This window comes from Macaca fascicularis, chromosome 8 (assembly GCF_037993035.2).
Source record: "Macaca fascicularis isolate 582-1 chromosome 8, T2T-MFA8v1.1".
Classification (NCBI taxonomy): Eukaryota; Metazoa; Chordata; class Mammalia; order Primates; family Cercopithecidae; genus Macaca; species Macaca fascicularis.
Genome location: NC_088382.1, coordinates 29,571,390 through 29,597,361, shown reverse-complemented (window position 1 = coordinate 29,597,361; position 25,972 = coordinate 29,571,390). Strand labels below are relative to the sequence as shown.

Here is a 25,972-nt window from a genome sequence, read left to right as displayed (position 1 = left end):
GTTTTGCCATGTTGCCCAGGCTGGTCTTAAACTCCTGAGCTCAAGCAATCCTCCCGCGTTGGCCTCCCAAAGTGCTGGGATTACAAGCATGAGCCATTGCACCTGGCTCCTGCCTTTTTGTTTTTAGACACGGTGTCGCTCTGTCACCCAGGCTGGAACGCAGTGGTGCAATCCTAGCTCACTGCAGACTTGACCTCCTGGGCTCAAGCAATCCTCCCTCCATCAGTTTCCGAATAGCTGGAACTACAGGTGTGTGCTACCATGCCTGGTTAATATTTTTAATTTTTAGTAGAGATGGGGTCTTGCTATATTGCCCAGGTTGGTCTCAAATTCCTGGGCTCAAGCGATCATTCATCCATTCCTAATCCTGCTTTTTACCCTGAGCCATAATTTACTAACAGCAACTGTAGAATTAAAAGGTCCACAGAGAGCACCTTGGGAAGCCCGTTGGCTTGACTCATGAGACAGCTGAAGCTCAAAACATGTCGCCCAGGCTGTGAAGCAGCAGAGCCCAGTCCACCTGCCTCGTGCTTCTGGCTGCACTGGGGAATGAAGGCAGAAGCCATTGTAAGGCTTTGAGGATTTCAGCATTAGTTCCCGTCTCCTTCCAGAGAAGGAGATACTGATAGGAAACAACTGTCTTCCTTCATCATCGACCTCTGCCTCCTCTTCAAACATGGAGAAACTGGAGCCACCAGATGCGGGTTTCCTCACTTTTCATTTCTAACTGATCTCTCCTCACCCCTTCTCACATCTTCATTTCCTGTCATCAGTGTCTGGGTTGTGTAAACTCCACCTTTCCAAGGCTCACTCCCCACTGAGTACTTAATTACATTTCCTTCCTCTCACTCTGGGAGGGAGTAGGTCCCACTATTCCATTATCGATCTGCTCCCTCCACAACTCTAATATTTGCCTCTGCTCTCTCTCCTTAGCCTACACATTGACCCCTCTCTATTCCCAACCTAAGCCAACAATCCTACAATTCTGTCTCCTCCTCAGAAACTCCCCCCTTGTTTTCTTAATCATGAAGTTTTTCCAGAAAAGCCAACACTTCTTGCTATTCATTCACTGACCTGACGCAATCTTATCCAGGATCCCTCTTTCACTCCTACAGAAAACGCTCTTGCAAAGATCAGCACAGATCCAACTGCCTTATTCCAAAGCTTCTCGATTCCTCTTACTTCACCACGAAACATGGTCACCTCCTACTTTGGGGGTTCTGTGATACCAACAATATCATTCACCTCGAACTTCTCTTCTGCTCTGCCTTCAAATGTTGGGCTTTCCCGTTATTTGAAAACCTTTCTTCCTTGTCCATTGTCCAATCTTTAAACATCATATAAATACATAATGCACGGGTCTGTGTTTTACTTCCACTCCAGACCCTTCTCCTGGCTTATAGTTCTATCTAATAAGTGTCCAATCGGAAGTCCCTCAGACATTTCATGTTCAATGCACTCAAAACTGAAATCCTCCCTCTTTGCTCCTACCACCCCATTTCTTCTCCCGTCCTCCTTTAACTAATGGGATCAACCCATGTTTTCAGGCCACACACACACACAAAGGAATACACATGCCTTCCTCTCTAAGTCACCTTCTGACCAGTTTGCTTCTGCTTTGTTTCTCATACGTATCCTGGCCCACCACTGCCAACCCCAGGGTGACAGCCCAGGGCAGGCCCTAGCTCCTCACCTAGAGAACTGATTGATCTCCTCTGGTACTCTCACCAGATGGCTTGACTGTCTAAAATATACATCTTAAATCACCTCCCTGTTTAAAAGAAGTAAACCCCCAAAGGTATCCCTGATGAAGTGTGACCCCTGGGAGGGCACACACATTTCAATTGGGTTCAATACTAACCTACATTTTTCAGTTTTCTCTGTATCCATCCTGTTTTCCAGGCACATGGAACTTCCAGTTCCTTCTGGATCCACTTTCGCAGGTGTCCCCACCGCCATTCCCATCAGGGCACACTCCCATCCCTCCTGTACATCCTGAGCACTCCCCCCGTGAGCACCCTCCTGCCACCACCTGGAGGCAAACGCTCTGAATGCCACAGTCCCGAGGCACTCACAAATGCTCACACTGCAGTGACCGTCCCCACCCTGAGAACACCGTTCACACCCTGAGCACTGTCAGCAACTCCACTGCTGAGGAGCCAGATGACTGGAAGGCTGTGTGCAGGCAAGGAGGCCTCATCGCCCGAAACTCCCAGACAACACATACGACAGAAAAATGATATACTGACAGGGAAAGTTTTGTGAGAGCTTTAATGGCACAAAATGTTTATAGCTACAAGTTATGCATGTATTGTAAACTGTATATAACGGTACAAAGTGCTAACTAAAATAGATGAAGAATGCATAATCACTTTGGCTCAGTTAATTCCAATAATTTCCACACGGGTTCATGAAAAAACTTATCTGCCTGGCTAAGTCTTCAATTCTCATTTTTTTAGAATAGTAAGTATTTTTACTGCCATCACGGGAAGTTGTTGCACTTTCCAATGTGCAAGTTTGTGCAGTTTTGCTCTTGATTCTATTTACAAATATCTTAAGCCAGTTTTCATTAAACATATGAAAAATGAAGCCTGCCTTTTTGTCTCCAAATTGTAAACAGGTGTAAAGCTTTTAAAACATTAATCTCACAACTTCAACTGTTAATTGCTGAATTCTCCTTTCCAATCCACAATGTTTTCGTTCAACACAAATCTGGGGGTAGCAGTAAAACGTTCATCCCGTGTGTTAGGGCTATAGATACATACCACATGCTCTCATAATACATTCTACTGTGATGATGTATTCATGTTTTAAGCAATTTTCCATAATTTCATTGAGGCTTTAAGAAAAAGGGCAACACTATGTCTATTTTTAACATTGAAAGAAATCATAAATATACCGAGGTTCAATGGCACTACTGACAGAACTGCTGCTGAACGTGGAAAGAGCACAGTGCACCAGCTGTAAGAAGTCACTTTCAGGTAAAGTATAATTTTACTTTCCCCCCGTAATACCAATTGTAATAGAAATTGCATACTGTAGCAGTTTGGCTAGTCAGTTCTCCTAACTTTCCTGCCTTTCCAATTTTATTCAGGCTTTTCAAAAATCAGTGAGCCATCAGATTTACTTTCTTCCCAAAGAAATTCAAATATGAACACTTGAAATAAATAGGTTATAGAAGGCAAATCAAGTGTTACCAGGTTTAAGAGTAAGACAGAAACACAGTCTAATAAAAAGATGTCCAAAATTATTTAGACATCAAATGCTAGAAAGAAAAAAGAAAATTACTTGCAAAACTATTTAGGATATATCATCTTTCTTAAAGATAGCCAGCTATATTCTTGAAAAAAGATAAAAATTTTCTTGTTTAATCTGTATGTTATTTTCCACTATAACACATCAATTTTACAAATGTTGATGTGACAGAGAGAGTTAGATAGTTTCTGCAAACTGGCAAACCTGGCTGTCATAGTGTTTTTATTCAAGTTGACCTGATGCACTTTATAGATTGCTAGTTTTAAAATTAACAATGGTTCTCTAAATAGTCAATATCAATGTCTATATCATAAACAGTAATTATTTATATATAAAACATGTGGTATCCTTCAGAGTCATACTAGATGTTCTGAAATCCAAGAAAATCTACTAGAGATAACTGGTCATCCTGATGCTTTCTAACAATTTGGTCCTAAAGCTTCACATTTTAGAAATGAACGAACAAGTATATCATTGAAGGAATCTGTTGAGTGTTCTGAACTTCAAGAGTTTTACCATAACTGAAAAGACGGCTACATGAGAAAATGACCAGTGCCTGCAGTCGCAGGAATCACCTTGGGAAGACTGTACAGTAAACATTAATCAGTGAGAGATCAGAAGGAAACAAATGGCATCTTTTCAGAACGCTGTCAACTGTTCCCACAACCCAAGTCTGTTTTTCCAAGTTGCACAACTGCTTGGAATAACTCTGAAACAATTCTCTTCAGAGTTTAAAGGCTTCAGAGTATAGGTGATGCTTCCTAAAACAAGAAGCCTGTATTAACATCACAAATTGGAATTCATTCCAAAGCCTCTTCTTAGAGAAAAAAAAAAAGGAATAAAAAATAAAAAATTTAAAGTCATGAAAAATTCACATGCAGCTAATTAACATAAAAAATATCAAACACACACACAAAAATCTCGAAAAGCAATTTCATATATTTCTAGGCCTGAGACGTTCCTTATCAGAAAGAAAGATTCTACACCATAGAAAAGACAGCATTACAACAGACTAGTATGAAAATCTGCTGATGTATTTCAGTTCTTATCCTATTTCATACCTATCATTATACAGCTTGCCTCCTATAAATTAAAAGGCGCTATTAGGAGGCTTAGACAAAAAAGTGGCTCCAAAGCTGGTTTAAAATAATTTTTTTATTGCCCAGGATATTTTTTTCTTATGTCTTGCTTTTTTTTTTTTTTTTCTTTTTAATAACTATCAACTCAAACTTAGGAAAGCTTGCCTTTGTCTTGGGGGAAAAAAAACAACTAGACAATAAGCTTCTTTTACATCATTTGCTAACCTGATCTCGTTTTAAGAGAGAGATGGTAGTTATGTTGCAAGAGTAAAATTTATACCATGAATGATACAGGTCTACTCTGGTGGTACTAATTAGGGATAATAGCCTTGTTGACAAAATTATAATCTGCTGGTGGCATTTGCGGAAAAGAAGCCCTTGCAAATTTCTAAACAACAGTAAACTCTGTTAGGAAATTCTAAAATGTCTTACAGGCCAAAAAGGGTATAAGGTTAGTAAAATGCCTCAACAGAGTTTGAATAAAATACTGGATTTGAGAGTTACTGGAATTGGATATGTAAAAACAGGGTGGTAGGTTGGGTCATGCTTACAATGGTCTCAAGTTCAAATAAGCTACTGTGACAATACACCACTTCACAGGTCACACGCATTTCCAGGGGCTTTTCCTTTCCCTCAGTAGGTGCTGGCAGAGGGTGTGCTCAGTCGCTTTCCAATATAGATGCTGAAAGGAAGCAGAGGTATCATGTTTCACCTGTTTCAACAGTTCTGTACCAACCTGTCCATAGTCTGAACTCTACTTAAAACTCTTCAGTCTTTGTAAAAGGCTCTAAAAATTTGTGGGCACCGCTCCCCAAACACCATGAAATCATCGCTGACTTTCTTAAAACCAGTCACCAGCCCAGCCAAACTGGTTTTATATGATTCTGTTTACTCTTTAAATTGGGGCTCCACAGCAAAGGGGTAGTGATTAGACAAAGTAAAGCCAGAGAGAACAGATCCCTCCACAGAGTAAATAAAGCAGCCCAACTCCTTCAATATGTTCCTCTTTGGTGGACAGAAGGTTCTACTGACACAAAAATATAGTAATATGTGAAATTATTTTGGTGCTCTATGTAGGACAAAAAAAAAAAAAAAACCCTTAAAAGCTGTCAGTGCTTTAAAGACAGCTCTTACTAATAACTCTTAAGGATTAGGGGCCTTACAATACTTTTTCAGGCCAACCAAGTATTTGGCCTCTTCAACAGCAAAAGCAGAAGGGAAGTTGAGGAAAATATGTAACAAGCTTCACCTCCAGTGCAACTAAAGCAACCAACTTTTTAAACCCTCTTTTTACATTTATCTATAGCAATAGTTACACTTACAGCCAAGACAAACAATCTGAAGATGACTGAAAGAGAGACGGCAAGGTACAGAAACCAACCGCTTAAGGGCAATGAACTGCTGTATAGATAGCAACGTATTAAACTCCTATACCTGCCCCACATCAACCCCCATGCAACGGTCACACGCTGCCCTTCTGCACAAACCTCTTCTAGGTTGCTGTTTGTGATTACTGTCCTCACCCTCACAAAAGCAGATCAAGCACCCAAGAGAGACAAGAGGGGCGTGTGGAAAGCTGTATGCAAGTTTCTGAGCTCGTGACTGAGAATCTCTCTCCAATATGCTGAGCTCCTTAAAGGGAAGAAAATGATGACCCACCTTCTGCATATCTTATATGAAAACGACCCATTGGGCATGCTTACAGCACAACATATGTCTTGAAAAAAATTAACAGCTACTGTTTAACTCCTAAAATCTTTCAGAAGTGTAATTCCTTAATTGTTTAAATCAAGGAAAAAAAGCAATTTATTTAAAAGATGTGGCTGAAAAACTAATGAATCATACGTAAATATGAGGTCGATTTTAGCAAAATAAATGAAAATACTACCAAGTTAAAAAAGGAAAAAATGAGCACCAGTCAACCTACCAGTTTCATTTAAAAAAACCATTCAATGTAATCATGTATTTTCCCATATGAAAAAAAGTCTTTGCATTGACCACAAAATATACATGTTAAAGATTAGTTTAGTTCATAAATTACTCAAGATTAAATATTAAACAACAAAACCCAAAAAGAAAAATCAACCACAGAAGAGTCCAGTTAAAAATGATCATTTAGGGGATTAATATGAACATCTTTTCTTTTTTTTTCGAGATGGAGTCTTGTTCTATCCACCAGGCTGGAGTGCAGTGGCATGATCTCTGCTCACTGCAACTTCTGCCTCCCATGTTCAAGCGATTCTATCCTGCCTCAGCCTCCCAAGTAGCTGGGACTACAGATGTGCACGACCACGGCCAGCTAATTTTTGTATTTTTAGTAGAAACCGGGTTTCAACATGTTGGTCAGGCTGGCCTCGAACTCCTGGCCTCAGGTCATCTACCCACCTTGGCCTCCCAAAGTGCTGGGATTACAGGCATTAGCCACCACGCCAGGCCAAACATCTTATTTTCAAGTAAGAAAAAAAACCTCTACTATTATTAAAAATGCTTATTTGTAGAACAATTGTGTACCCACTTTAATCATTCTTAAGTTAGCCTTATTTGCACTGAAACATTAAAAGTAAAGCAGTAAAAACTGCTTTCACATACATTTCTTCAATCTGAAAATAAAATAGGATAAAATGAATGGAAAAAACTTCAAGAGTTGACCAGTACTTACCCTAGTCCCAAAGCCAAAACATGAGAAAGGAAGAGAGATGGAATGAAGACCTTCAGAAACTCTGCGGAGAAAATACCCCCTTTCTTCATGGCTCCACTTTTCCTCATGCTTAAAGACACAGAACGTTTAGGGTGTCTGAAGTGGAACTCCCTGAGAAAGAAATTCAGAGACAGATGTCATTTGCTGAAAATATCGCGGGGATTACCAACCATTGCCTATAAGTGGGTACAGATCAACTGTGTCCACTGACAAGAAACATGTGAAAACTCACTTGGGTGGAATGTTTTCGGGTCTACTGGACCAGTCTGACACCCAGTCCGCACTTTTCTTCAAAGCCTCAACTTCCTTCTCTCCTTCTACAACTTCTTCTTCTGACTGTAAAGAATAATTCAAACTTTAAGAAAAAAAGGAAGACCAATTCCTCCTAATACAAAGACAAGTCTGGACAGGAAATATACCAAACTCATAAGGTTGCGTCTCAGCAATTTTAGATAAGAAACAAGCTGTTTTTCTAAGAAATGCTGAAAAACAATCTAAGATCAGAGTATGTAATATCTTCCGAACAACCTGAGTAAGCTTTACTGTTAGATATCTAAGCACAGCACAGGAACTGGAAAAAGACTGTATTTTGGGATGTAATGCTAACTGAAGTACGAAAAACCTTGGTAAGAGTTAAATCTGGGCGATACTTGTAAGGAGGTCCATTATATTATTCTCTTTTGTATGCACTTAAAATTTTTGTAATTAGGCCGGGTGTGGTGGCTCCTGCCTGTAATCCCAGCACTTTGGGAGGCTGAGGCGGGTGAATCACTTGAGGTCAGAAGCTGGAGATCAGCCTGGCCAACATGGTGAAACCCCGTCTTTACTAAAAAAATACAAAACAAAAAAAAATTAGCTGGGCATGGTGGCGGGTGCCTGTAATCCCAGCTACTTGGGAGGCTGAGGCAGAAGAATCACTTGAGTTTTGGAGGTGGAGGTTGCAGTGAGCTGAGATCCAGCCACTACACTCTAGCCTGGGCAACAGGGTGAGATTCTGTCTCAAAAAAAAATTCATAATTAAAAAAATAAAAGGAAATAAAAGGATATGCTAAAAAAAATGATGCGAAGTAAAACAAAAATAAGTGAGAGATATGAAGAGGAAATAAATAATAGTATTTACTGAGCACTTAAAGGGGCAAATATTATTCCAAGCATGTTACATGCATTAACTTTTTTTTTTTTTCCTGGAGACAGGGTCTCCTGTGTCACCCAGGCCAGAGTGCAATCATAGCTTACTGCAACCTTGAACTCCTGGGCTCAATTAATTCTACCTTAGCCTCCCAAGTAGCTGGGACTATAGGTCTGTGCCACCACACCCAGCTAATTTTTGTATTTTTTAAAGAGACAGTGTTTCACTACGTTGCCCAGCCTGGTCTTGAACTCCCAGGCCCAAGGGATCTCCCCCGCCTCAGCCTCCCCAAGTGCTAGGATTACAGGTGTGAGACACTCTGCACCCAGCCACATGCATTAACTTTCACCTTGCAAAAAACAACCCTATAAAAATAGGAATTATTAAAATCCCATTTTACAGATGAAGAGACTGAGACATAGATTAAATAATTGGCCTAAAGTTCCACAATCAGTACATAGCAGGGCCAGTATTCAAACCCAAGAACACTGTATAGAGAGGTCCTACTGTTAAGCACCAGGGTTGACGCTCCGGAAGGAGATTATATTTTTAGAACAAATTGCTACGCAAACATTTTCCAAGGTTTTGAAACTATGTTAGTCAAAAGTTTTTTGGAATAATTCATAAGAAGTTGAGTCAGAATTTAACATCTGTCATATCACATAAAATAAAAAATGTGATTTTAAAAAATTGCTAATGATAATCTAAAGTTTCAGACCAAGAACAATTAACATTTCCAATAGCTCCCCTTTTAATAGACCCAAAAGGAGGGAAAAAGTCCTAAAAATATTTATTTATTCAGTTTTATTGATTCAGTATTATTTATTCAGTTTTCTTTTTGAGACGGAGTCTCGCTCTGTCGCCCAGGCTGGAGTGCAGTGGCGTGAGCTTGGCTCACTGCAACCTCCGCCTCCTGGGTTCTAGCAATTCTCCTGCCTCAGCTTCCAGAGTAGCTGGGATTACAGGTACCTGGCACCACACCTGGCAAATTTTTATACTGTTTGTAGAGATAGGGGTTCACCATGTTGGCCAGGCTGGTCTCGAACTCCTGACCTCAAGTGATACACGCACCTCGGCCTCCCAAAGTGCTGGGATTACAGGCGTGAGCCACTGCGCCCGGCCATATTCAGTTTTAAGGAATGTCCCCAAACCCAAGGGCCTCAAAACTAAGAAGCATTTTGACATTTTATTTTGTTTGACTACGATTCACTCTTTGACCAAAGCTGTCATTCTTTTCAGTAGGTAGCTAAGAAATGCAGAGTCTGACATATTCACATGACTCTTTTTTGACAGGTCTAGTTCTCTGTGAAATAGCTACCCCAGGACAGGAGCTTCAGACGGCGCAAAGTCAAACCCCTGTGCGTTGTCTACTGCTCTTGATAGTACCATTCTTATCTAGTTCTGCTGAACTTGGCAAATTCCGCTGAATGACACAATGTAGCATTTAGGATTAAGCTCTTTCCATTGGCTATTGAGATTACTCAGAATCATGAGTTGGCTCTTTGGAGTAACACTGAAATCATCCCAAATCAAAAACAATAAACGGTTACAATTTACTTGCAGATCAGTTGCTGTGCACACAATATCTGACTACACTCAACATACTGCAGGTGGTTTCTGTTTAGTTTCCTGCTTTGGCCTCACAGGTCTCTCTTTAAACCTGCTCAAAGATTTAACAAGTTAGTATTTCATAATTCCTGACAGAATGAAAACGCAGTAAGATTTTACGCTCTAATTTTTGTTTTCAAGAGGATGGAATTTTCTCAGTTGAGTGAAGCAAAGTTATCTCTGGACAAGTGTTTTAAAAAGAAAACAAAACAAAAAAGAACTCCAGATAAGTTTCTCAACTTATTCTAACACTTTAAGAGTGGTAAGCTTTCCCCATTTACTACCGCTCTGTGCTTCCTTTTATTAGTCTTAAATTTGCCACTTTCAGGTTTTAAACTGCTTTCCAATTCTTAGAATTCCAGAATATGGTAAAAATGTACTTAATCTAATTATGTAAGATTTGTGCTCTTAAAATCAATAATCCTCTCTCTATACCTACATCTATTCTATTCAAAGAAGATTCTGGCCGGGCACTGTGGCTCCTGCCTGTAATCCCAACACTTAGGGAGGCTGAGGCGGATGGATCACTTGAGGCCAGGAGTTTGAGACGAGCCTGGACAACAGGGCAAAACCCCGTCTCTACTAAGAATACAAAAATTAGCTGGACGTTGTAGTGCACACCTGTAATCCCAGCTTCTTGGGCGGCTAAGGCAGTAGAACTGCCTGGAAACAGAGGCTGCAGTGAGCCAAAGCCACTGCACTCCAGCCTGGGTGACAGAGTGAGGTCCGTCTCAAAAACAAGAAACAAAAACAAAGAAGATTCTGATCATTCTAGCCTGTTCTCTCACATGGAGTTCTTTATTTTCTAATCACTTATGTTTTCCTTCTCTGGTCCACCTCAAGGTCACTCTGTCCTCTAAATATGGATATTAAGCTGTATACCATGATTCACGTACAGATAAAAATCACAGTTTCACAAGAGAGAAAAAGGAGGACACTTTCCGTTTGGATCATTTTTCAGTAACACTCAACACTGTGCTGGCATTTTTTGGTCCCAGAAACACAACGCAAAAATGTCTTCAATAAATAATCTATATTGCTTCTCGGACTTTTGGCTAAGATCAAGTGAAAAAACAATCTATGGTCTGTTTTCTGATACAAAACTGAGACTCTTGAGGATGATCATCCCAAAAGCAGTTTCCTGGTCTTTTTCCTAAGTGCACACTGCCTTAGGCGGAAATTCCCCACACTATAACTCAGCAGACATTTTTCAGTTCATTCTCGTGGCTTTGTGAGCTCTCCTGTTAATCGAATTCATTTACTTAGTTCAGTAGAAAGAACAAGGGCCACAGACTGAGACCTGCTTTGAATCCTGGCTCTAACACTGACTTGCTTTGTGATCTTAGATAAGTAATTAGTACAAAGCCTCACTTTTTCCATTTGTCCATGGGGATAATATCACTGCTTTCACTGGATTGAGAACATTAAAAGAGAGGTGGGAGTAGTAACTCATGTCTGTAATTCCAGCACTTTGGGAGGCCGACGTGGGAGGATCATTTGAGGCCAGGAGTTTGAAACCGGCCTGGGCAATATAGCGAGACTCTGTCTATACAAACAAAATAAAAAATTAGCCAGGTATGGCAGTGTGTTCCTGTAGTCCCAGCTACTAGGGAGGCTGAGGCAGAGAGAGTGCTTGATCCAGGAATCGGAGTCTGTGGTGAGCTATAACTGCACCACCGCACTCCAGCCTGGGTGACAAAGCAAGACCCTGAGACACTGTCTCAAAAAAAAAAAAAAAAAAAAAAAAAAAGAAAGAAATTGAGCAACTAGAACATATCTAGTTAATGCTAGTGACTTTCCTTCCTCATCTTAGAAAAGCTTGAAAATGATATATAGTCCTTATAAACACATATAAAAATATTCTATAAGATGAAGTATAATAACAGTCCTTAACCTGTTTTTTTAAGTTTCTTAACCCTCAACTTTCTTCTTATTCAGGAAGAAAATCAATGTTCCCAAATCCTAAATAAATTAATTTTTAAATTATTGTTTCTTCCATTAAAAAAAAAGGCAATGTAAAAGGTTTTTGAAAGTTTAAACTATACCTACTGACAGCTCCCTTATTAAGTCTTACTCAACCGTTAAATTATCTCTCATAGGAGTTACTGTCTTTCTAAACTCTTCCCTTGGTTGAAACTGACCGATCTGATTGTCAACATAAAGTACCTCCTCTTGATGACAGCCTGTGCTCTCTTAGGGATTTGGTCCTGCAAAGGGATCAACACTGGCAAACCTACCAAAGGCCAAAAATCTGACATTTTCTTTCCTGAATTTCAAGAATTCCTTTGGAATTCCAGGAGAGATGCATTCGGCTCTAGAATTCCGTGTAAATTCAATATTCAGTTAAGCCTAATTGCATGTCTGCAACTCTGTGAGCCAGGAAAGCACTTACCAAAGTGCTCCACGGAGTTATTAAGTTCTTAAGGGAAAAATGTATGCAGAGAAGAGGAAGAAAGTCTAAGGTCAAATAAGCTTGGGAAACATTTGGTTTAATTAAACTCATTTCTTTTTTTTTTTTTAAGAGACAGAGTCTTGCTATGTTGCCCAGGCTGGACTCAAAACTCCTGGGGCTCAAGGGATCCTCCCACCTCCACCTCCCAAGTAGCTGAGACTCGGGCGAGTGCCACCATGTCCAGCTTAAACTATAATCATTTCTTTACTGCAGGAACTGGTCAGAACTACTCATGCGACTACTAGGGTGAGAGTGTGGGGGAGCCTGGGGCTGCATTACTTTCCATTTATTTGACTTCAGGACTATCTTATGGAAATTCCCTTTGAACAAACATTCTTGAAAACACATTTTGGGAAATGCTAATCTAAACTTTAAGCTTTCTGTATAAAAGGTGATATAGATTGAAGAAATCCTCCTCAGGAAAGACCACAGCAAAGAATTTGATTTCTCTCTTGGATTCCTTGGTACGCTTTCTGCTATGGAGACTTTGTATGCTTTCTTCTACATCAGCTATCACTTACTGCATGTGGCCAAACTGACATACATAAGCCAGCAACTCAAATGCTCCAGTCAGATCATCTTACTACATGAGAGCCTGCTATTATGAGCTTCTCTACAGTATAAAGCTCATCATCATAAAATAAATTTGTGCTGAATCCATAGATTTTCAACATTTCAGAGAAAAGCAAAAATAGAGCATAGTAAAGTATGGAGGAACGCTGTGGCCTTCGGAAACAGAAAGAATACTGGGTGGGTCTAAGATACGCAAAATATTTCTAGTGCTCAGGACACAGCATATTGAAAACCCTACAAAACAAGGTTTTAGTTGCAACTCATTCAAAGGTTCATTCAATATTTTTCAAGCACCCTAAATACAGGAGAAAAAGAAAATGGTTCCCATCCTCAAGAATTTGTACTCTAACGACACTTTCAGGTGATCTTACATATCAATAAAGTTAAAGGCTGGCTATAAGTATTCTAAATCATTAGCAACAATTACATACTTACCATATTTTAAGTTTTATAACACAAACATTTGTAAGATTTTAATACTATATCCCTGTTTCCAACATTGTCAACTCCTAGTAAACAATATTTATCTTCAAGGAATCCTGCATAATTTAGATAAATTTTATGTCTACCTCTTGAAATTTATCTCAAAAGTCACTGCTTTGATTTCAGATGCAAAAAAAAAAAAAAAAAAAGTCTTCACGTCTAGTTCTTCATCTTCATTTTTTCTGTGGTCTTAAAGCATCTATCTCAGTTTTTTCTACTTACAAACTCAAGAAACTAGCCTGGAGTATTGGCATGATTCATTATGGGCAATAATTTTCCAATTCTTTTAGAGAGACAGGGCCCCAAATCCTTAATTGTAAAGGAGTGCAACATGAACTATACCGTCCTAAATAAATTCCAAAATCAGAAATTCAGTAATAGCTTCAAACTATTCCTAAAAGTCTTCATGTTCTTTATTTTAGCAAAATATAGTTACAGAATTTCCATCTTTCTTGTTTACTATAAATCAGAATCCCCCCCACACACCTGAGAGCTATGGTCCCTGCTTGTGTGCATTTCCACATCAAACATGATCTGCCCATCTTCTTGTGGCGAAGGGCTAGAAGAGAAGGAATTTAGCTATCAGTTTTAATTCTCACTTTGTCAAATGACTTAGTCTCTACTAGAAATTAGAAAATTAGAAGTTACAGCAGTATGGCTTTGAAAAAGCAAATCAGAAAATATATCATAACCCCATACAAGAAAAATGTATGTGATATTAAATGGCTAAATGAAATTGAGCATTCTTACTCCCAAAATGTTCTGTACTTTTTCAGTAGTAATAAATTCCTTCAAAATGATAAATTTGCAAAGGAAATACTACCTACAGACACAAACTGTCACATTTTCTTATATTTACTCTTTTGTCCATTAAAGGTAAAAAAATCTTCAAATTCAGGAACTTTAGTTCAGAGTTCTTTTTCTCAAAGTTCCCTCATCATTAAATAATTCACCAGTAGTTCTCAAAGTGCATAAGGTAGTTTTCAAAGATACTTTCAGACGGTCTTTGAGGTTAAAGTTCCTTTCTTAATACTAGTAAGATTTATTTGCCTTTTTCATTCTCATTCTCCCATGTGTATAGTGGAGTTTTCCAAAGGCTACGTGATGTGTGATAGTACAACAGTTAGAATGCAAGCGTGGATGAGAACCAGCTGTTTTGTATTAAGCTGGGTGTTAGAGATTTGTAAACGTGTAAAACAATGCCACTATTCTTATTAACTTGGAGGGTTTATAGAAAATAGGTACTTTCACTAAAAAAAGTTACTTATGTTAAAATGTATTATTTTTGAATATGTATTTTCTCAGCTTTAATTTCTAATATAGTAAATATCAAAATATATGAACCCACAAACAAGTCCTTCGGGGTCCCTAATGATTTTTAGGAATGTAAAGGTATATAATGACCGAAAACTTTGAGAACCACTATTTTACTTATTTCAGAAATATTTGCTTTGAGATATTTCAGAGTGAATTATATAAGCTTATAAATTAATATAAAACCTTTATAATTGCACAAAATACATTCTTAGAACTGTAAAAATTTACAAATAAGTTTTTAGACAAAAACAACATGGTCACAAACTGCACTTGATGCAAGAGATGAACAGAATGTGTTAAGTTAATTTCTCAGCTTTATCAATGATTCCTTGTGTAAAAACTGAAAGTCACTGGGGATCCTTCACTACATACACAAACCCTCCCCCAAAATCTAAAATAGAAATAAAAAATATTTGAGGCTTAACTTGCTGAAAGGAATAGATATTAACTATAAAAGTTATCAAGAGTATGTATACAATGTTAATTAATGTACAGAAATGTTGGTGAGACTGACTCAGAAATAAGATCGTCAGAAATTTATCAGACAGATGAGGCCTAGGAGTCTTTTAGACTGGTATAACTGACATAGAAGATTCTTAAATGGGGACAGGAAAAGAGAAAAGCTGGTTCTGTATCAAACAAACATCATATATATTTAGAAAATTTTTGTCTTGAACTAGCACAGGAGTCAACCAGAACTGGGCACTCCTGGTGGCCTCAGTTTACTATCTTTGTGCTCATAACACTGTTGGGTTCACAGCTACACATCCAGTTAAGGGTCAGCCTTACACAGCCTTGACCAGGTCAAGGCAGTCAGGGTGACAAAGTCAAGAATCCTATGGAAGCATCGCTCTGCTTCTATATGCTTCTTCACACTGGCACCAACCTCTTCTCTAAACTGTTTATTTCCTCCTAACAATTTGGAATGCATTAGCGCTTCACCCATGGCACATATTAGAATCGGCTAGGGAGCTTTTAAAATATTGTGATGTCTCTACCCTGCCCCTGTCAACCAAAATGAGAAGTTCTTGAGATGCAGTCCGTGTGCTGGCATTTTTAAAAGCTCCTGGGTGAATCTCGTGTGCCGTCAAGGTGAAAACCCCCGTGACAGGATGGAAGGCAAAGCAGAGCACACTGGGGTTCCCAGCTAACAATGCCTGCAGCGACACAAATATTTCTATGCAATAATTTTTAAGTTGAAAATATACATAAATCAGCTCTAGGACTGATACCCAACAACCCCAAAACTTTTCCCCCTACAAAAAACACTTCCCGGTGACTTTTCAAATACAGAGACGCATGGCAATTCAAATGACGTGAGTTTTGAAGACATTCCTTAATGGTAAAGCGTGTTAGTCGGATATCCCAGAAGAGTACTGTTGCACACTCAGGTTCTAGGCATTCTCTGAAAGATGATCACTAATCTAGGGCCTGGAGATACATAAGATGAGGGGTAGGAAAGTGTTCAAAAGCACTTGCCATGCCTCCTTCTCACAACCTAAACTGAAACATGATCATGGGAGGGTGAAGGCATATTCAGTCACATGTAATAAGATGAACAGACAGGTAAGCAGGTGACTTTTCTCTGCTCATTGACAGCACCATGTGAACAACAGGCTCATGGGCACCGTGGTATCAATGATCAAGGCCCACACACTTGACCTTAGAGTGAAAGCCTTGTTGACAGGCCATAACAAGCAGAAAACTTGAGAAACCCATCAGCGAGTTCCATAATATAAATACAAATCTTCATTCGGAAAGGCAGACTAATGCTGTAGCTACTAGAATCAAGGGCAAGCTGTTCAGAAGAGAGCCATCTGTTCTGGTTCCGCTTATGACAAGAGCCATCCCAGGCTCTAAGAAACACAGGGACAAGTAAGGGATGACACGGGGGTGGCGGGGGTGCACAGTGTGCCACAGAGCCAACAAGCCAGTCCCCCCGCTGCCTTGGCAACATGAGTGGATCATAAGCCACTCAGGAAGCTGGACATGATTTAACTCATTTCTCCTTTTTTTCACTTCTTCTGATAAGTAATAATATGTGCAATATACACAATTTTTAGAAAATACAAAAATGTTAAGAAGAAAAATATCCATACTGCATTCCTAAAGATAGTCACTGTTTACATTTCCTTAATCTGCTTCCTGTGCGTTTGCATTTTCTAAATGGTTAACATCAGTTAACAACCACCCAGAAGGTCATCCAGTGACCCATAACGCTAACAGTGGAGCTGTCACTGAAACAAGAATTTTTTAAATGTCATTTAATATCTAGCCCTTTTGGAAAAAAACAGAAAAGTTTTTACTAAAAAATAATGACCTGGTTTCATTCCACACACATATCTCGTTGTATTCTTACTCTTTCACCATAAGCAGTCCTTAATCCATGGAATTAGTTTCTTCAGGTCAAACACAGAAAAATGAGGTCTGAAACAAAACATCATCTGAGAAAGCAGAAGAGCCTTCAAAACTATCTTCACAGACCTTGGTTGGTGCTTCCAACTGTGCAAATATTGCTATAACGTGCAACGACCTGCAGGTCCCATGAGTCAAACATTTACTGAGTGTCTACTATGGGCCAGCATCATTACTATGAAGCTAATAAAAATGAAACATGGCTATTGCCCTTTGAAACGTCAAGATCTAGAAGGGAAGACAGATATATACCGAGGTAACTAATTCAAGGCAGTCTGTTATCTGTAAAACAGGGATACAAAAGAAAATGGGGGAAAATTATATTAATTCTATAAATTAGCATTTACGCCACTGAATTTTTAAACTGATAAACTGCTAAAAACAATATAATCTGGGTAAGAAAAATGACAATCTGGGGAAAAACAGTGGGCACTGAAGCACCTGTTCATTAGCTGTCTCATATAAACACAATATATATCTGTGCAATATATATTACACTGCAATGTATCAGAAGGCATATTTTGCTAAGTGAAGATTTAGGCAAATACATTTTTCCTAGAGAGAATGAGCCCTATAACCCATTCGTTTCCTGAATTCCACCAAAACATGCGTCTCACTTACCTGTCACAGTGAGAACTGCCTCTTGAACTACTCTGTCCTGATTCATGTTGTGCATCCAATAGAATCTTCTCCATGTCTCCATTGTGGATGGAGGATGAGGACGGTACGTGTTCCAGCCCCCCATTTTTCCCATTGCCATTATCATTGCCATTGCTGTTGCTCATGGGGAGCTCCACCCAGGAACCTGTTGGACAAGTCAGATAAGTTAACCACAGCAGAACTGAAATCTGTCATGTGCACACAGATGTGAACATGGTGAATCCAGATAAGAATTCTGACTCTCCTCAAACCAAAGGCAAAAGTATTCTGAAGAAAATAAGTAAGAATAAAAGTCTAAATATCTATATAGTTCTGTTCCTGAAACAGCTCATGCCATCAACTGAGAAGCAGCTCGAACTCTAAAACAACTCAGAAAATGTGTTTTCCAGTCAATATTCTCTCTGGGTAAAGTTTAATTTATGATAACACTTTACTGAAAACTCTGAGGTTGCTTTTCAAAAAAAAAATTGCTACTTTTAGTCAACTTACCTTTCATATTTTAGTTGGTGTATATATACACACACACTTTCTTCATAGTCTACCTAAGCTACTCAGCTGTATCTGCTCCAGAAATGAAATATATACATCACTTACAAATTTCATAAAAGGTCATCTAAGTAAGTTAGCAACTATATCCTACTTAGTGCAAACAACTGAGAAACTCCTAGAGAGGGAACCTAAATCCAATAGCAAAAATTTCAATTTGTACACAAATCAGGAGCATAAAATTAATGCGGCTGGTTAACTAAATCAGGTGATAATGCTAAAAATTCAGAAAAAAGCTTTAGCTCTATCTCACTGATTAGTTTCTTCACTTCCTTTGTATCTCTCGCTTTCTAGTCTTTCTCCTTTTTTATACACTAAGCATACCTTGTGAACTTGTCTTTTTTCTCTTCTCTCCCACAAGTTTCTACTTTCCAGGGTTTTCACTAAACCCTGTTGATTTGGGGGCAGAAACAACTGCACATCAGCTACAGGCAAACATGAAAAGTTTTCTTGGACACAAAGTTGAAGGGGTGGAGCCACAGAAAAAGGGGATGTACCACTGGTAATTCTGCATAGGTCTTAAAAATATTTATTGGTCCAATGAGTTTGCTAAACATATTAAGGTGCTTTAATTTTAGTAAGAGTTGAGGCCAGGTACAGTGGCTCACACATGTAATCCCAGCACTTTGGAAGGCTGAGGGACCAGGATTGCTTGAGTCCAGGAGTTTGACACTAGCCTGAGCAACAAGGTAAGACCCTGTCTCTACAAAAGAATAGTAAGTAAATAAATAAATAAATTGTTAACAGTAGCCAATAAACTAACTTCACAGTAAAAAGAGATAGTTGTATACTTTGTTCATAATTTCCATTCCTTACAATAAATTTTGTTTTAGAAAATGTAACCAAGCGGCCTGGTGTGGTCATCCCTCTAAACTCCCAGCAGAAGTGTTCGAGAGTTCCAGGGATGAACAGGGAGTTCCGTCAGTAAGTTGAAGTAAAATCATCAAAACTGGCTCAAACTCTAAAATGCACTCTAAATGTGGCGATGGCTACACCAGTTCCAGAGTGAATTCAACATCACCCTCACAAGAAGGAAAGCTCCAAGGCAGATGCAGCCGGGAATCTGACCCCATCACTTCCTGTCTACCTTTGTGACCTGAGCTTCAGCTTCCTCATCTGTAAACAGAGATAATAACAACACCGGGGTGCTGTGAGGATTTAGTAGTATCAAGTGCTGGTAAACGGAAGATGCTCAGTTATACACTAGAATTTACATTTATAAGTCCTTAGAACCCTTTTCTTTCCGTTTGAGGCAGCCCCAGTGGCTACCACCATCCCATAATCACCACCAATTCCTTAGGACTCTACTGCCAAACGACAGAGCTGTACATCTCCATGGCCTCATTTTACACACACATAAAATGGACGTAGACTAAAGATAACTCAAAATGGATTAACAAATACAACTAGCAAAGCTAAGAGAGATCTAACATTGAAGATAAATTATCTAGAGTGCCTCTGGAGTGTATAAGAAATATGCCAAAAGCATCCCTAAATTTAGAGCTCTACAAAATATTTCAACTGGAGAGAAAGGGGGTGGGGGAGATAATATGTATATAAAAACAGTTTTTTTCTGACTCTCACTGTTTCTAGGATTTTCAAACTTATTTTTAAACCAATGGAACCAGTTCTTCTTGTATAGAAGCCTAATGCGTACAATAGTAACAAACCAAAACCCAGAGCTGCTCTGACAGAAGCAGAGCTAAGGAACCAGGAGTTCCAGATGGGTCTCTGTGGAAGCCAGTCTTCCCTAAAATACAATTAATGTTCACTTGAAGTAGCTGATCAAAGAGAAAAAAGGGTGTAACAAACAGTATCAGGTTTTCTGTTCCTTACTTTTGTCTTTCTTTTGAGACAGTCTTGCATTGTCACCCAGGTTGGAGTACAGTGGCAAAATCACAGCTCACTGCAGCCTTGATTCCTGGGCCCAAGCAATCCTCCCACCTCAGTCTCCCAAGTAGTTGGGACTACAGGGCACATGCCACCATGCCCGACTTATTTATTTATTTATTTTGTAGAGACGGGGTCTCCCTACATTGCCCAGGTTGGTCTCAAACTCCTGGGTTTCAGCAATCCTCCCACCTCAGCCTCCCAAAGTGCTGGGCTTACAGGTATGAGCCACTGCTCCCAGCCTGGTGTTTACTTTTTTGAAGGACTTTCAAATCAATGTCTGGATCCTATTTTCTTCATTAAAAACACATAAGCAATCATAATCTAATATATACTTTAGGAACTTGAAAGAGACATACCTAGAAGAGCTTAGTAAAAGTGATCTATGCTGTGGCCTCCACACCCTGTAGCATAACTGAAAGCACTTCTACTTAAGGCAGACAATTTGTACTTGGCATACACTGGTATAGTTTGGTCAGGGGCTGAGACTGAAGCCAGGCTCCCACTCTCAGTTACAGCTGTTACCCTCGCACAGGGTACTTAACCACTTTGTGCCTCAGTTTTCTCATCTATAAAACAGAGATAATAACTGTATCTACCTCGAAGACTTTGTTAGGAGGATTAAATGAATAAAGCACCCAGAACAATGAGAAAGGTCCCTAAGAAAGTTTTAGCTACTATAACTATATTCTGTATCATAGAAAAAGCATTCCTTACTGGAAAAATGTGTTGCTAGAAAACGTAAAGATCAGTACATGAAATTAAAAATTAACATCTCTCCCAACCTCCCATTCCTTCTCCCAAAAGAGCCACTTTTCACAGTTTCACATGGAGACTTGCAGAGTTTTTTCCAATGAAATATAGGTCTGTTTTTGCTTTTGTTTTTATAAAGAAATAGAACTGTACCATACACACATACTGACATATTCTGTAAGTCGTTTTTCAGATGTCTTCCCTCTCAATATATACTGACATTCATTCTTTCGAACAACTGCATTGCATCTCATCTTTTATAAAGATATACCATACTTTAACCATTATCTAAATGGCAATGGTTAACCACTACTCAGATGGTTGTTTCTAATACTTTGTTATTACAATCAGGGCTTCAGTGAACATTCTAGAGAATAATTTGACAATATGTATTAACAGCCTTAAAAGGGTAGATTTCCTTTAACTCAGTAATTCTCTTTCAAAAATATCATCTATGGAAATACATAGTGGGTGCAGAGAAAGTTATGTACATAGGCATTAATTAAGAGGCTACATATTAATCTTTTGAGTAACATACAAAAAAACAAATATGTCTTCCTCAACAGATGAAAAACACATCCGTTTCCCATCACCTGATTCATTCCTGATTTACAGCCTCAGAATTTCTTAGTGTTCTAACTCTACCAATCCTCACAAAGTCCCTTTTTACTTGCAAAGGAAACAAGGCTAGATAAGAGGTTTGTGCTGTCCAAGCAACACAAAGTAGAAAACAACCACAGAGTGAATTCTCTTCCTAATAATCAAGCTTGCAAACTAAAAGCTGGAAAGCTTTCTCTATTATTTAAAAGACTTTACAAACTAAGAGCCGTTCCTTACGCCAATTTGTACATAATATGCAATGACATGAGGTATTTTCTGGTTTGGGTTTTTGGGAATGACTAAGAGATTCAGAGAAACTTCTGTGAAAGCTTCTCCATTCTCTAATATAATAGATCGTGAAGGGTGGTCCAATAATTGTGATTATACTCATTGCTGTATGTTGCATAATCTTTACAGTTTTATAATCACTAGTTCAATCCTCTCTCAAGAAGAAGAGGAGAGGAGCTTTGGGACAAGGGGAAGAGAGAATGAAGAGTATTTCTCCTCATTTTTCCCCCTAACTTTTAAAGGCCCACATGTAACTCTTTTAAAATTTCATTATGTTTACATTCTTTCCTCAAAGCTTTTCATTCATTATTGAAAGGAATCCAGACCAGGCCAACAAGAGTCACTGGCATTCTTCTTAAAAAAAAAAAAAAAAAAAAGTTGGTCTTTTTGCAGAGAAGTATGTATTTACACACAAATTACATAGGTATTCAAAACATTATGAGGCAGTGACAATACATGAAGGTCTTAACAGCACTCTTCATAAACCGGAAAGCAAGGACATCGTGCTTGAAGACGTTTCTATTTAAAAAAAAAAAAAAAAAGGTTTGTGACCAGCTTGGGCAACAAAGTGAAACTCCATCTCTACAAAAAATAAGTTAGCTAGTGACCAGCCTGGGCAACGAGGTGAAACTCCAACTCTACAAGAAATAAAATAATTAGCTGGGTGTGGGGGCGTGCACCTGCACTCCTAGCTACTTAGGAGACTGAGGCAGGAGGATCACTTAAGCCCAGGAGGTCGAAGCTGCCATGAGCTATGACTGCACCACTGCACTCTAGTTTGGGTGACAGAGCAAGACCCTGTCTCAAAAACACAAACAAACAAACAAACAAAAAATTTGAAAAGAAAAAAAGGCTGTATTTCTCAATAACAAGAATTACACTACGACTTATACTACTACTTTGATTTTCCTTATTCGACCAATTGACTCTTATTCAAATATTCTTAAGGAAGTTGATAGTTTTCTTAACAATAAAACAAACTGGACAACATCCTTTTGACTTGGAAGGAGTTTGGGTATTTGCCCTGTAATTTTTAATGAAAGTGAACAGTCTCTCCACAGCGGTAAAGTTAAAAAAAATCACAGAAATACTTCATTATTCAAATATTTCAATAATTTGCCATTGAAACTCTGCTTTGTTCCCTGAACCAAAGATAAAAAGTCCCAAACCCAAGCAAATCTGTACATTTCATCTCCTGTTTTTCAGTTGTGCAACTTTACCCAACAAAGTCCTTCAACTTATCGCAATTTGGATAGTACTAGGCGCCTGAATAAGTTGTTTTGCCCAATGCCCAAAAATCACTTCAAGGAATCAATGAGGCTTCTTGTTTTGTTCAGTGCAGTGTTGTGTAATGAGCTAAAAAAACGAACAGAGTTAAGAGGAAAGAGGGGAGTAATTAAATATGGCATTATCTAAAAGCTTTTCAGAAAGCTCACCCTATCCCACGTAAAATATTTTCTATCTAGATTTCCCAAAGCAACATTTTGATATCCCATGCAGGCTGAGTACTTCCACCTCTGTAAGAGTTGATGTCAACCAAGCAGGAACCGACTGGCCAAAGACATCAAACTCCTCATAGGTCTGTCAGACTCCAAGATAAACAATGACATATGGCTCAGCCCTTTTTTTTTTTTTTTTTTTTTTTGAGACAGAGTCTCGTTCTGTCACCCAGGCTGGAGTGCAGTGGCCCGATTTCAGCTCACTGCAACCTCTGCCTCCCGGATTCAAGCGATTCTCCTGCCTCAGCCTCCTGAGTAGCTGGGATTACAGGCGCCCGACAGGCCAGCTAATTTTTGTATTTTCAGTAGAGAGGGGGTTGGTCTCTCACCATGTTGGCCAGGCTGGTCTCGAATTCCTGACCTCAAGTGATCCACCCGCTTCGGCCTCCCAAAGTGCTGGGATGACAGGTATGAGCCACCACGCCCTGCCTGGCTCAGCCCTTATTGTTGTTGTTGTTAAAGGGTCAAAGGAAGATGAAAATCCCTTAGATTTCAGTGAAATCATGTACACCTACCAAGTATCTTCACTCATAAGAAAATTGCACAATTAAGAAACAGAATACTAAAAAGAAACAGAAAGGTGGGCCACCTTTGTGAATTAGGTAGAATAACACACTGACAAAATAAGACACACAGACCAGCAGGAGGTTCCGGACCACTGAAAAGAAGTCCTGAAAAGAGGCCGGGTGCGATGGCTCAAGCCTGTAATCCCAGCACTTTGGGAGACCCAGGCGGGCTAATCACGTGAGGTCAGCAGTTTGAGACCAGCCTGGCCAACATGGTGAGAGACCAACCCCCTCACTACTGAAAATACAAAAATTAGTCTGGGTTGGTGTCGGGCGCCTGTAATCCCAACTACATGGCGAAACTTCGTCTCCACTAAAAATATAAAAATTAGCTGGGCGGGTGGCAAGCATCTGTAGTCCCAGCTACTCAGGAGGCCGAGGCAGAAGAATCGCTTGAACCTGGGAGGTGGAGGTTGTAGACAGAGCGAGACTCCATCTCAAAAAAAAAAAAAAAAAAAAGCCCTGAAAACAGCAGTAGACAGGCTGAACATGACAACCTCCGCTTTGCTCCCAGCCAGTTGTGAACTTGGACCAGGCTCTTAACTCTAGACCTGTTTCTCTACAGGTAAACAACAGGAGGCAGTTAGCTAGCTCTGAAGTTTTTCCCATTCTCAAACCTAAGACAGTATGCTAAACATGGGCAAATAACTTAAAATTGCATAGGAATATGTGATACGAGTAACGTTTAATGACTCAGACATTCATCCTAATTTACTGTGGGAAATAACATAACCGTCTTACATTCTGGAATGTAGCACACTTAAAGGTTTTGGGTATTAACCCATCAAAAAACCTGGAGCAGCAGCATCCGTCTTAAAATCTCCAAACTCCGTTGCTACCTGGTGACGGCTGAAACTCTCTTCCCTAGAATAATCTTCAGGCCACGCTGGAAGCATCTCCCTCTTACGAAAGATACTGCATGACCTTTAAGCATCCAAGCGGTTTTGAAAAGCCTTCATCTGGCCATATGCTCGCTACCCCCATTATCTCTTTCCCAAGAGTTGAATTAAAGAAAGGTTAGGCAAGAACCCTTCCAAGAAGGCTCCCGGTTCTCACGACCAGGAACAATCTGAGGACAAGATGTCTGGGCAGTGGAATGTTATGAAAAGACCCTGGCCTGGGTTGTCCATCAGCCTTGCCCGTTAACTTTCAATTGCCCGAGTGCGTTTTTAATTCCGTTTCTTTAAATGCATGGCCCCAGACTCCCTGACGTGTGCAGTCCCGGGTGGTTCAGGAGGCTATTCTCAGGTTTACTGGGCGCACAACCTCATCGCTTAAAAAAAATCACTTGGGCAACTTCGAGAAAGCTAATAAAAAAAAAATTAAAAAAGGAAAAAGGAGAAGCAAGGCACAGCCTCTCACCCCACACGTGACTGAAGCCCCTAGACCAGCAAATGAATTTTCCTGACAAACATGTGGCAACAAAGGAATGCTCGCTGGGGGCTCCCGAGCCCGCCAGACGCTGCCCGCCCGCGGGCCCCGCACACCTGATCCCAGACACGTCCCGCGGCATCCGCCCGCCCCGCCCCGCTCCCGCGCGTCCATCCCCCGGCGTCCCCGCCGCACGTCCCCATTCCGGCCCACGTCCCCTCCGCGGCCCGCTCCGCCCACCTGGCCTCCCCGCCCCCCAGGCCCGCCCCCGCCCCGCCCGGCTCCGCTGCTGGGGACCACCCCCAGCACCAGTGGGATCCGCGCTACCCGCGCCGCTCCCGGACCGCGAACCCAAACGGCCCCGGCCCATGACCCCAGGAGGCAACAGAGAGGCCCGGAGCAAGGCAGGCGCCCATCCTCCTGACAGGTGACGGGAGCTGTCAGTCACCCGGACATCACCGGCCTGGGCCAATGAGCTGCCTTCTCCTCCCGCCTCCCGCGCCGCGCCGGTGGCGGCGGCCGGGGCGGCTCCTCCTCCCCCATCCCCTTCACCAAGCCCTCGGCCCCTCACTCACTATTGAGGCCGGCCGGCTGCGGCAGAGACTGGCCACTTTCCTCGCAGTTGTTGTTGTTGTTGTGCAGGGGCGGCGGCGGCTCGACTAGGTGGGACGACATCGTCGGACAGCTGGCAGGGCTCCGGCAGCAGCAGGACCGTCTCAGGCTCTCAGGCAGCAACACAACAAGCCGAGTCCCCCGCCCCCTTTTCTGCGCCTGCGCTGTCCCTCCCCTG

The 25,972-nt window shown here is 40.4% G+C and overlaps 1 protein-coding gene and 1 long non-coding RNA gene across 4 annotated transcripts; one reads left to right on the top strand and one right to left on the bottom strand.

Moving 5' to 3' along the window:
- Window positions 1-2,257: 2,257 nt before the first annotated feature.
- Window positions 2,258-25,920, bottom strand: BNIP3L (BCL2 interacting protein 3 like). 3 transcript variants are annotated; one of them, XM_045398997.3, is made up of 6 exons: window positions 25,758-25,920; window positions 17,631-17,814; window positions 13,764-13,836; window positions 7,265-7,368; window positions 6,994-7,143; window positions 2,258-5,016 (listed from the first exon to the last, which is right to left on the bottom strand). In XM_045398997.3, the coding sequence occupies exons 1-6, from the start codon at window positions 25,855-25,857 to the stop codon at window positions 4,968-4,970; spliced, it is 660 nt and encodes a 219-aa protein (XP_045254932.1). In that variant the 5' UTR covers window positions 25,858-25,920; the 3' UTR covers window positions 2,258-4,967. The 3 variants fall into 3 exon arrangements, with proteins under 3 accessions (XP_045254932.1, XP_073856625.1, XP_065374656.1); XM_074000524.1 differs by lacking the exon at window positions 25,758-25,920 and adding an exon at window positions 18,159-18,644; XM_065518584.2 differs by lacking the exon at window positions 25,758-25,920 and adding an exon at window positions 18,540-18,644.
- Window positions 18,817-19,132, top strand: LOC141407575 (uncharacterized). Its single transcript, XR_012417165.1, has 2 exons — window positions 18,817-18,904; window positions 19,049-19,132. It is a non-coding gene; the product is annotated as an uncharacterized lncRNA (long non-coding RNA).
- Window positions 25,921-25,972: the final 52 nt, after the last annotated feature.